The following is a 13,566-nucleotide window of genomic DNA, read 5'->3' on the forward strand; positions in this document are numbered from 1 at the left end:
AAATTTAACACGTCAAACACGTGCTTTTACCCCTGTGGGGTTTGGAAGCAACGGCCAACTGGCACATCATCACACACGGCCAAGAACTCCGAAGCGAGAGAGCGCCCAATCCCATGCTGCTCTCCCAATCTCCAGCCGCTACCCATCCGCAGCCGCAGCTACCCACCTCCTCCTCCTCCTCCTCCCGCCGCACGCACCGCTCGGCACCGCCATGCTCGCGCGCCGGCGCCGCACCGGCGGCGGCGGAGTCGCTCCTCCCTCCAGGGCTGCGGGCGGAGTCGCTGCCGCGTCACGTGGCGGTGGTGATGGACGGGAACTCGCGGTGGGCGCGCGCGCGGGGGATGCCGTCGGCGTTCGGGCACGAGGCCGGGCGGCGCGCGCTGGAGGACACGCTGCGGCTCTCCCGCGCCTGGGGCATCCGCGCGCTCACCGCCTTCGCCTTCTCCCACGAGAACTGGAGCCGCCCCAAGGTACGCCGCGCGCTCAACCTGGCTCTGGCGGGGCGCGCGTTTGTTCGACTCCCTCCGGCCTCCACTCTGGCCACTCTGAGCTTGATGACTGTTCTTGGAATTGCAGCTGGAGGTTGACTTCCTGATGGGCTTGTTCGAGCGGGTGATCAACGACAGCGTCGCCGAGTTCTTGAGGTACAGCCAACTGCAAATCAATGGCAGCCTCACATTTTAGCCGCCTCTATTTCTGTTCCGAACTTCCGATAAGATGCTAAGATGCACCTCACCTCTTGTCACACTCCTGTAGATTAATTACCACACTCCAGTTCCAAGTGACAAACACCAAGATTATCGCTGAAGAGAACACCTCAATTTTTGGCTACTAAATAATGCTCCTGCGTCTACAACTGCTGATTTGCACAGAGACGGAATTCGCCTGCGGGTGATCGGCGACTGCTCGAGGCTGCCGGCGTCGCTGCAGAGGACCGCGAGAGAGGCCGAGGAGGCGACGAGGACCAACTCCCAGCTCGACCTCACGCTAGCGATCAGCTACAGCGGGCGAAGGGACGTGGTGCAAGCCTGCCGGAGCCTCGCCGAGCAGGTGCGCGCCGGGCTGCTCAGGCCGGAGGACATCGACGAGTCGCTGTTTGCCGGCGAGCTCGAGACGAGCCGCGGCAGCGACGAGCTCCTCCCTTGCCCTGACCTGCTCATCCGGACCAGCGGCGAGCTGAGGCTGAGCAACTTCTTGCTCTGGCAGTCGGCATACTCCGAGCTCTTCTTCACCGACACGCTGTGGCCGGACTTCGGGGAGGCTGACTACCTCGAAGCGCTGTGCTCCTTCCAGAGCAGAGACAGGCGGTTTGGCCGAAGGAATTTGTAGCATAAGGTTGATGTTTTTAGAAGCTTGATACTAGCATATAAGCAGTGGTCATGAAACACGCATGGTGTATCATAGGCCAATCCATAACGGCATAGTAGGAGTGGAGCCCAAACTAGAAGAATCTGTATTTCATACATGGAACAACAATTTAAGACAGAGGATAGATGAATCGTGCATTATGAAGCTACTCCACCTGTTCCATAATTCTTGTCATCGTTTTAATTTAAATTTAAACAAAAGCCACAACAAAAATTATGTAATGGAGGGAGTATGTTTCGCAAAAAAAAAATGGAGGGAGTATCTTTTAATTAAATGGAAATAGAAAAGCATTCGATGTTTAAAAAAATGTATGGAGCTATCTGATTGTCCCACACAACTGTGATGTACTGTGGCTAGACATGGTCTGTACTCATTTGCCAAAATGTAGTGCATCTTAGTTTTAGTTAAAGTAAAATTGATAAGATTTGACGAAGTGTATGTAAAAAATACGACATGTATTACATTATGAAAGTATATTCATGATCTTTCTAATAATACTGATTTGATGTTGTAGTATATCTATATTTTTTTATAAGGTAGTATATCTAATTTAGATGTCTTTCATGCGTTTCTTATCTCCCACGAGGGTCGAACCAGCTCGAATGTATCAAGTATGGAAATGTTAGAGTAAATGCAGCCATCCACTTTATGAGTCTCGTGGTACTACATCTTTAGTTGCGTCTCCCAAAGCCGTGCCTAATTTTTTTTGGAATACGTCGGACATATAACCGATCCTAGTCGCGTGCCCCAAGGGGCCATTTCACCCGGCGCGACCCAATATGGTGTCCGGCGCCCCGAGGCCATCTCCGCTCCACAGGGGACGTTGCGGGTGCGCCGGACAGAGCGAAAGGCGAGGCGGGGAGTAGCGGCCCGACGCGTCATGGTCGCCTACCAGTCGACAAAAGTAAATTGCGTGCAACGACGGTGCAGTTTCTATATAGGCGCAGCGACACATCTCGTCGCGTCTAGCTCTCCGTGCCGGCGTTAATGTGCGCCACCGCTCCCTCGCCTCCCTCCGGTGTATAAAAGGGGTGCTCATGCAACGACTCTTGCACAAACCCTAGCGCTGCAATCCCCAACCCTAGCCGCCTGATGGGATTCGTAGCATAGAAAACAAAAAAATTCCTACCGCAAGAACGAATAACAAGCCAAGATCTAATCTAGTAGATGGTAGCAACGAGAAAATCATGAGACTAACCCTTGAAGATTTCCAAAGCCTACGAAATTAGATCTCGTTGTGGATGTAGTCGATCACTTGCCGCTTGCAAAAGCGCGTAGAAGATCTTGACGGTGCTACAGTCGGGCAACACCTCCGTACTCGGTCACACGTTCGGTGTTGATGACGACGTCCTTCTCCCTGTTCCAGCGGACAGCGGAAGTAGTAGATCCTCCTCGGAATCCCGACAGCACGACGGCGTGGTGGCGGTGGTGGTGGAGAATTCCAGCAGGGCTTCGCCAAGGCACTACTAGAGTTGTATGTGGAGGAGGGGCGGCTAGGGTTTGGGAGAGAGAGTGGGGCTAGGGCGCCGGCCATGGGAGCCCTAGGTGGTGCGGCCAAGTCTAGGGCTGCCCCCTCCCTCTCCTCCTCATTATATAGGTGGAACCCCAAGGGTTTGCCCCAAAGTCTTCGAATAAGACCCCAATTCAAAAACTGCCTTTTGGACGAAACCTAGAGGGACAGGGACTCTCCCCTTCCCCCTTTCTTTGGCCGGCCAAGGAGGTGGAGTCCTCCATGGACTCCACCCTCCCACTTGGTTGGTTGGTTGGGTTTGGTGGAGTCCAACCGGGACTCCACCTTCCATGGTGATTTCTTCCGGAAGGTTCTAGAACATTCTAGCGCCTTCCATAAATGCACCGGATCATTTCCAAACTTGGAAAGTGACTTCCTATATATGAATCTTATTCTCCGGACCATTCCGGAACTCCTCGTGATGTCCTGGATCCCATCCGAGACTCCGAACAAAACTTCGAACTCCATTCCATATTCCATATCTACTTAAAACGACATCAAACCTTAAGTGTGTCACCCTACGGTTCGTGAACTATGTAGACATGGTTGAGACTTCTCTTCGACCAATAACCAATAGCGGGATCTGGAGATCCATAATGGCTCCCACATATTCAACGATGACTTAGTGATCGATTGAACCATTTACATACGATATCGATTCCCTTTGTCACACGATATTTTACTTGTCCGAGGTTTGATCATCGGTATCTTCATACCTTGTTCAACCTCGTCTCCGACAAGTAATCTTTACTCGTACCGTGGTATATCATCTCTTATGAACCATTCATATGCTTGCAAGCTAATCAGACGATATTCCACCGAGAGGGCCCAGAGTATATCTATCCGTCATTGGGATGGACAATATCCCACTCTTGATCCATATGCCTCAACTCATACTTTCCGAATACTTAATCCCACCTTTATAACCACCCATTTACGCAGTGGCGTTTGATGTAATCAAAGTACCCTTCCGGTATAAGTGATTTACATGATCTCATGGTCGAAGGACTAGGTAACTATGTATCGGAAGCTAATAGCAAGTTGAACTTAATGACATGATCTTATGCTACGCTTATTTGGGTGTGTGTCCATTATATCATTCATCTAATGACATAACCTTGTTATTAATAACATCCAATGTTCATGATCACGAAACCATGATCATCTATTAATCAACAAGCTAGTTATACAAGAGGCTTACTAGGGACTCCTTGTTGTTTACATAACACACATGTATCAATGTTTCGGTTAATACAATTATAGCATAGTATGCAAACATTTATCATAAACACAAAGATATATTATAATAACCATTTTATTATTGCCTCTTGGGCATATCTCTAACAGTCTCCCACTTGCACTAGAGTCAATAATATAGTTTACATTTGTAAAGATATAACACCTTGGCCTTCCGGTGCTTTATCATGTTTTGCTCACGGGAGAGGTTTTAGTCAACGGATCTGACATGCTCAGAAACGTATGTATTTTGCCATTCATTTGCGTCTTCACGCATCACTCATTTTCCAAATGGGTCGGCATTTATCGTATATGTTCAGTCTTCTGGTGGAACCTTAATTCCGCGGTCTGAAATATGTCACTAATATTGTCACACACAATATAGCTTCAAAGTTCTGACACTATCGGAAATACACCAAGTTCTCAAAGAACTCTTCGACTTAAACATCCTCAGTCATTGTCAAAACAATGACATACTCTGCCTTCGTTTGTAGAATCCGTCACAATATTTAGAACTCTTCTAAATATAGCATTGTGCTACCTTTTAAACAACACTTAGCCTAATTGAGATTTGAAATTCATTTTTATATGTGACCAAACTAATATCGGTGCAACACTTTACAGTGATTTGTTTGTCATTACCCCATACAAAACTATATATATATCCTTGGTTCTTCTAAAGTACTCAAGGATATTCTTATTGTCGTCCAATGATCATCACATGAATCATTCTGGTACATGCTCATAACACTTTAGAGCATGGGACATTTGATTGTGTACATATTATTCGTGATCTATAATCACTCATGTGTTTTTACTCATTGAGTGTCAAATACACTCAAGTCTTGTTAAACCTTCTCATGAAAAGAACACCTTCTTAATATTTCTATATTGAACTACTTCAATATCCATTCTATGTACTTTGACTTAAACTTATTATGTGTTTCAATCTATCTTCATAGATCTTGACACTAAATATATTTCAGTCCATATCCTTTCATTGAAGTTAATTCTCAATGAAACCTTTTATAATCAAGTATATAATTACATCATTTATAATCAACTATATGTCATCTACATAAAGTATTATAAATATGTCTCAGCGCTCCCACTTAATTTCTTGCAAATGCAAGCATCTTCATCGTTTCTGATGAAATCAAAAACTCTTTGACTATTTCATCCGGTGAAGATTCCAACTCCGCGATACTCACTTCATCTAATTGAAGTTCGTATACCTATCTAGTATTCCACGGACCAGCAAAATTCTTGGTTTGTATCTTGTATATACCTTTAATACACACTTCTGTTAAGTAATGTATTTTGTCATCCTACTATCATATCTCATAAAAGAAATATGTAGCGATTACTAGAATAATCCACATAGACTATAAGCATTGCTACGGAAGATCTAATCTGATCGCAGTCAACTCTTTGAACTTTGTCGTAAACAACTTTTCGACAAGTCGAGCTTCTTCAAGGATATTCCATCCAAATCCATCAATTTCATAGATTCATTTCCTTTCAAAAAGTATTCATCTATCTTGGATTTCATGGCGTATAGCCATTTTAACGGAGTCAGGGCCCATCATAACTTGTTTGTATGTAGTTGGTTTATCATTGTTCAAAATCAATCCTTTGTCCACAAATCATTTATTTGATCACAAAGTAAACCATACCTACAAGGTTCAATAGGTACTTCGATCTCCATGGCTAAAACACTTTGTAGTCATGGGAGCCATGATCATCGTGGCCGCTTCGGAACCAATTCCGATGCTTGCGCTACTTCGATCATTATGCTCAGGGTCATAAACCTTATCAAGTTCTATTGTCCTCCCACTCAAATACTTCGCTAGAAAACAATTTCTTGGAAATAAGCAAGTAACATTAACAAACAATTTTGTCTTTTACTTCATAGTGGAAAGAATTCTCAATCAATTCTCTGGGATAACCAACAAAGACATTCATCCGATTTTGGTTGTAAACTTATTTACATATGCTATGTTTACCAAAATTTTAAGAAAGGACTATTAAGTTTTATATCCATGCCATAACTCGTATGGTGTCATTTCAACGGATCATGATGACGCTTTATTCAGTGTAAACACGGTAGTCTCTAAAGCATATTCCACAAAAATATAATGGCTTCATTTCATCATTAATCCAACAAGGTTTGGATACATCTCTCGGATACTTCATCATCACTATGATACTCCAAGAAATGTGAGTTGTAGAACAACTTCATAACTCTCTTAGATGTTCGCTAAAAACTCGTAATTCAAATATTTCCACTATGATCCAATCATAGATATTTGACTTTTCTATTACGATGATTACCACTTCATGCTGAAATTTATTTGAATCCATTCAAATGTTTCAAACTTCTTCCTTATCGAATATATCCACATATATATACTCAATTCATTGTTGGAAGTTTTCATGAAGTACAAGAATCTCCCGCACACAACTATGTCTAGTGAACCACATATATCATCATGTATGTTTCCACTAAGTTAGTTGCCCGTTCAACTCTTGGCCTATGAACGGTATTTCAGTCATTCTCTTTAGAAAAGATTTGCAAGCGCCAAACGATTCAAAAATCGAATGACTCCAAAATCCATTTGCATGGAGTTCCTTCATGCGTTCCCCTCTAACATGACCTAAATGGCGGTTCCACAAATAAGTGGAATTCAAATCATTTTCCTTATGGTATTTTAGCGTCAGTGTTATGTATGTGTGTTTCACCATTAAGATTTATAATAACTTATCCATCGTACATGGAGTAATGTCATAATTTGAACAACTCATTGTTTTCATTTGACCAAAGCAAAAGAACAATTTATTAAGTTCTTTATTATAAATTCTAAGGCCTAGGTAGAATGCCAACGACAAACATAATAACACTTTATTATGTTCCAGACATGCATTATTACCATATTCCTTATCAGTCACTTAGGCCATCGTATTCTTGTATTGCGTTGTATTGTATGACATCTCATACCAACTAATCTGGTACAAATACCCAAGAATTTCATTATGTGACCAAACAAAGAATACATCCATAACATGTATATCATCTATATACACCTGAGCTAGACTTTCTAGTCTTTTTCTTTCTTTTTGCCAAAATATCTTTTGTAGTTTCTCTTTTAGCTTTCCTCATTCTCAGAAAACACTTCACCTTCAATAACTTCAAGGTCCATTGGTCAAATACCAATAACCTTGAGGTTCTTACTTTGAAGTTGATCATCATATGACAAGTGTTCCAGATTTCACTATTAGTAACTTTGTATTATGATGAACAATTTCACTCATAATTTTTATCCATCATATCATGATGACTTTCCGAGACCATGTCTGAACATACTAGGCTCGTAAAGTTTAACCTCAGTATTCGCATGTGCAAATCTGACTTGCACCCGTTGTATGCACACGTAGAATCTATAACACCCGATCATCACGTGATGCTTCGAAACGACGAGTCTTAGCAACGGTGCATACTAAGGACGATCACTTCATGGATATGCGAATATCGTTAGTGCCCCAATAGTTGGAGGATTGGGACGCCTGGCGTCTTCAACCTTCGTACATTCCCATAAAACTTATGAGTTTATGTAGTCTCACCAAATTATATTTTTTCACCTTGCAATAAGGTCTTAGATATCACATATATCTCATACCTTTCTTATTTCTGAAAACTAAATTTTCAGCTCCTTACTTTTCAAACAGATTTGAACTTCAAGTTTCACGGAGACAAGATGATTCTAGGTACTAATTGAAACCATTGTTCTTTGAATCAGCAGTGTGAGGTTTACTAAAAGTTTGCAATAGGACTTAACCATTTCTTGATTCTTTAACAATACAGTACCAGTCCGTAAAGTTACTTGTCAGACTTAACAGTATTTCTATCTCAATTACAAAACTAATGCATGGTAGAAAACGGATGCCAATTCTACAAATTTAATTCAAAATACTATTCAGACTATGTTCATGATAACTAGTTTATGTTTTAATCTAATTACTAATGAACTCCCACTTAATACAACATCCCTCATAGTTGTTAAGTGGTACACGATCCACATCCACTACACCAAAACCGATCATCACGTGAGATGATGTAGCTTCAATGGTGAACATCAACATGTTGATCATATCATCCATATGACTCGTGTTCAACCTTTCGGTTTCCGTTATTCCGAGGTCATGTTTGTACATGCTAGGCTCTTCAAGCAAACACAAGTATTTCCGCGTGTGCAACGTGGCTTACACCCGTTGTATGTGAACTTAGAGTCTATCACATCCGATCATCACGAGATGCTTCGAAACGACGAACTGTAGCAACGGTGCATACGAGGGGAGAACACTTTATTATCTTGATATTAATGTGAGGGATCATCTTATAATGCTACCGTCGTTCTAAGCAAAATAAAATGCATAAAGGATTAACATCACATGCAATTCATAATGTGATATGATATGGCCCTTTAGTCTTTGCGCCTTGGATCTTCATCTCCAAAGCACGGACATGATCTCCATCATCAACGGGCATGATCTCCATCATCGTCGGCGTAGCGTCAAGGTCCATGGTGCCGTCTTCATGGTTGTTCACCGTGTGTAGCAACTATTACAACTACTTTGAAATAATACTACAACATGAAATATAAAGACAACCATAAGGCTCCTGCCGGGTGACACAATACAATAATGATCATCTCATACATATTCATCATCACATCATGGCCATATCACATCACCAAACCCTGCAAAAACAAGTTAGACGCCTCTAATATGGTTTGCATATTTTACGTGGTTTAGGGTTTTCGAGTAAGATCCAATCTACCTACGAACATGAACCACAACGGTGATACTAGTGTTGTCAATAGAAAGAGTAAATTGAATCTTCACTATGGTGGGAGAGACAGACACCCGCAAAGCCACTTATGCAATACAAGTTGCATGTCGAGCATGGAGCAAATCTCATGAACGCGGTCATGTAAAGTTAGCCCGGACCGCTTCATCCCACCATGCCGCAAGATGCAAAGTACACGAACCAAAGACAACAAAGCATCAAAGCTCACAAAACAATTGTGTTCTACTCGTGCAACCAATCTATGCATAGACACGGCTCTGATACCACTGATGGGATTCATAGCATAGAAAACAAAAAAATTCCTACCGCAAGAACGAATAACAAGCCAAGATCTAATCTAGTAGATGGTAGCAATGATAAGATCATGACACTAACCCTTGAAGATTTCCAAAGCCTACGAGATTAGATCTCGTTGTGGATGTATTCGATCACTTGCCGCTTGCAAAAGCGCGTAGAAGATCTTGACAGTGGTACAGTCGGGCAGCACCTCCGTACTCGGTCACACGTTCGGTGTTGATGACGATGTCCTTCTCCCCGTTCCAGCGGACAACGGAAGTAGTATATCCTCCTCGGAATCCTGACAGCACGACGGTGTGGTGGCAGTGGTGGTGGAGAACTCCGACAGGGCTTCGCCAAAGCACTACTAGAGTTGTATGTGGAGGAGGGGCGGCTAGGGTTTGGGAGAGAGAGGGGGCTAGGGCGCCGGCCATGGGAGCCCTAGGTGGTGCGGCCAAGTCTAGGGCTGCCCCCTCCCTCTCCTCCTCATTATATAGGTGGAACCCCAAGGGTTTTCCCCAAAGTCTTCGAATAAGACCCCAATTCAAAAACTGCCTTTTGGACGAAACCTAGAGGGACAGGGACTCTCCCCTTCCCCCTTTCTTTGGCCGGACAAGGAGGTGGAGTCCTCCATGGACTCCACCCTCCCACTTGGTTGGCTGGTTGGGTTGGCTGGTTGGGTTTGGTGGAGTCCAACCGGGACTCCACCTTCCATGGTGATTTCTTCCGGAAGGTTCTAGAACATTCTAGCGCCTTCCATAAATGCACCGGATCATTTCCAAACTTGGAAAGTGACTTCCTATATATGAATCTTATTCTCCGGACCATTCCGGAACTCCTCGTGATGTCCTGGATCCCATCCGAGACTCCGAACAAAACTTCGAACTCCATTCCATATTCATATCTACTTAAAACGACATCAAACCTTAAGTGTGTCACCCTACGGTTCGTGAACTATGCAGACATGGTTGAAACTTCTCTCCGACCAATAACCAATAGCGGGATCTGGAGATCCATAATGGCTCCCACATATTCAACGATGACTTAGTGATCGATTGAACCATTTACATACGATATCAATTCCCTTTGTCACGCAATATTTTACTTGTCCGAGGTTTGATCATCGGTATCTTCATACCTGTTCAACCTCGTCTCCGACAAGTACTCTTTACTCGTACTGTGGTATATCATCTCTTATGAACCATTCATATTCTTGCAAGCTAATCAGACGACATTCCACCGAGAGGGCCCAGAGTATATCTATCCGTCATCGGGATGGACAATATCCCACTCTTGATCCATATGCCTCAACTCATACTTTCCGAATACTTAATCCCACATTTATAACCACCCATTTACGCAGTGGCATTTGATGTAATCAAAGTACCCTTCCGGTAGAAGTGATTTACATGATCTCATGGTCGAAGGACTAGGTAACTATGTATCGAAAGCTAATAGCAAGTTGAACTTAATGACATGATCTTATGCTACGCTTATTTGGGTGTGTGTCCATTATATCATTCATCTAATGACATAACCTTGTTATTAATAACATCCAATGTTCATGATCACGAAACCATGATCATCTATTAATCAACAAGCTAGTTATACAAGAGGCTTACTAGGGACTCCTTGTTGTTTACATAACACACATGTATCAATGTTTCGGTTAATACAATTATAGCATGGTATGCAAACATTTATCATAAACACAAAGATATATTATAATAACCATTTTATTATTGCCTCTTGGGCATATCTCTAACACCGCCACCATCTCAAGAAGTCGAGGTCGCGGCCATGGCCGTGGCCGCCGCAGTCGCGGCGGTCATGCTGGAGCAGCAACACCTACATAGTCGGTGTCGCATGCGCTGTCTTCATCTTACGAGGAGGAGTGAGAGTTCGAGTTCATCATCGTCCTCAATGGCGACCCACTCGACATCCAGAGGCTGCCGAACAAGTTCGTCGAGTTCGTCGCATACAATGAGCCAGCCGCGCTGCAGCTGCGGGAGGATGGTTGTGGCTTTTTCTGATGGCCGATGGATGTGCTCTTTGACGGGCGCGGCAAGATGTACCTCCACACCGGTTGGGAGAAGTGCGCGCGCTCCCATGACCTCCAAGCCGGCTGCGTGCTCACCTTCTGCTACCAAGGCGACGACGAGATGAGCGTGAAGGTGTTTCAAACAATGACGATGAAGAGGACGATGATTGAACATGGAGAATATTCTTTCTTTGCAGCGAAGATGGCCGCCGGCCAATTGAAGCCACTAGTATATGTTTTTGTATGTTCTTCCTGCACATCGAAGAACACATGGCACTCTCCAGCTGGATTTTCTAATTTAGGTGACCAACAATGATTGAGAGTGTTCTTTCTTTGTAGCGAAGAAGGCAAAACCAACGTACCTGCACTACTTAGGTTTTCTAATTTTGCAATATTTCAACCATGTTTCAAACAATGTATTAGTTTGTGTAATGTTCCTCCTGTCTATTTAAATGAAACGCAACAAAAATAAAAGTAAAGTTATTTTAATGTAATAAAATCTTGGGGACGCGTTTGGAGCACGCGCGTGGAGCACGCATCAACTATATGCTTCATCTCTAGAGATAAAAGACATATATAGCACAAATCCCCTCCCTGGCAATCGATCGCTGGAGCGATCATTTTCCTTGGCACGGTAGCGCTCGCGCCATGCGCGAAATCAATTCCCTTTTTGTCTTGTAGTGTTTAATTACGTTCACATGTAGCTTTGTGTTCACACTAACAACTCACGTTCCCACTTGCAAGTTGCATACAACCAATTGCGTTCACACTACATGCATGCATAAAGTATCTCATGGGTTTGCATTTAATGAGCCAACTTTTCAGCACGAGGCTAGCTCTCACAAGTTGCTGCATGCATGCACAGAGCATCTCGCTCTTTTTTTTCAGCACGACGCATACTTTCAGTAGTCTTTATTTGCAACCCTTTTGACAATTCTCTTTTTTTGCAATTCCCTTTATGTTGTTATTTCGTATGGTAATTCATGTTTTTCTGGATTAATTTTTATAATTCCCTTTTTCGGGCCAGTGGTTTTTAAAGGAGAAAATAACGGGTGGGAAGATCCACTTGCAACTCAAATGAACTACCACTTGCTACTCAAATTAAGTACTGTTTTAAGTTGTAAGCTAACAAAAGTTGCTAAAATATTCTAAATGAAATTTACTTTTTAGGGTTGCTAGGTATTTATATTTACCGTTGATAAATAACGGGGCACCGGGTTGATAACTTGTAAACAAAAAAGGGTCGCTACATATTTTAAATTAGGGATTTCTATTTTCGTGTCCTCAGGTCCTTAGTTGTGCTCAGTTTTTCCCAGCTCCTTAGTTTTTCCTCAGTTTTCCCCAAGACCTTGTCTGAAACCCGCAGAAGGAGCTCGGACGGAAGGAATCCGTTAAGTTGGCCGTTCCGTGCTAATGAGTGGGGTCGTGTCGTTTGTGGGGCCGCGTCGTGTGGGGCTGGTAGGAAGGAACCGCGTGGGACAGGACGAGACCATGTTTGTGTGGCCGTAGCGTGTGGGGCCGTAGCGTGTGGAGCCGTAGCGTGTGGAGCCGTGTGGGTCGGGACGTGGGCACAAGTGGTTTCGTCTCTTTCGCCCGGATTAGCGATTTTCAATGTACCTTTTTCCTCTCTCTCGCTCGATCTCATTCATATTTGATAGCCCAAATTGGTAGCAAATCTAGAGCAGCTTCTCCTTCTGTTTTTTAACGACATTAATTTCTTTATGCCTTCGTTTTTACCCAATCAGGTAGGAAATCTAGGGCACAAATCCAGAAAAATATAGGATAAGCTGCATACAGCAGCCAACATAGCATAGATATATTCACGATAGATCCAACATTAGTACCGATAGAACCCTACAACATAAGCTACATTTTACATGAATTTAAGCTGCTCTACAGATAGAGCAGTCACATACGAAGAGTGCGAGTAGGCATGTTCAACGCCTCCAGGTTGCGCCTGTGACTCGCCTGGAGGTTGCGCGGGTGAATCCCAAGTGCTTTGTGTTTGGCCATGAACGCATGCACGTTCACCGTCGTTCCAACTCTAGCGCCGCATCCGCCAATGGATTCAGCATGGTTCACCGGGCGGTTGAAGTCGGTGGCGCGGAGCTTCTGTTGCGAAGGGGCACTTGTAAATGCCTCGAGCGGAGGGGCCATCGTAATGGCCGGATCGCGAGCCTCCGAGGACGTGACGAGTCTTGGTGTGGAAGGACTCGTCGTCGTTGTCGACGTCGCTGCTCTGCATCTGTCACGTAGCACCAAAAATCG

General features: G+C 43.7%; 1 protein-coding gene across 1 annotated transcript; it reads left to right on the plus strand.

The window, feature by feature from the left end:
• Positions 1–76: 76 nt before the first annotated feature.
• Positions 77–1,516, plus strand: LOC124667474 (isoprenyl transferase-like). Its single transcript, XM_047204746.1, has 3 exons — positions 77–470; positions 577–644; positions 873–1,516. Exons 1-3 carry the CDS (start codon positions 114–116, stop codon positions 1,327–1,329), a joined length of 882 nt encoding a protein of 293 aa, XP_047060702.1. The 5' UTR covers positions 77–113; the 3' UTR covers positions 1,330–1,516.
• Positions 1,517–13,566: the final 12,050 nt, after the last annotated feature.

Source organism: Lolium rigidum, chromosome 6 (genome assembly GCF_022539505.1).
Source record: "Lolium rigidum isolate FL_2022 chromosome 6, APGP_CSIRO_Lrig_0.1, whole genome shotgun sequence".
Lineage (NCBI taxonomy): Eukaryota > Viridiplantae > Streptophyta > Magnoliopsida > Poales > Poaceae > Lolium > Lolium rigidum.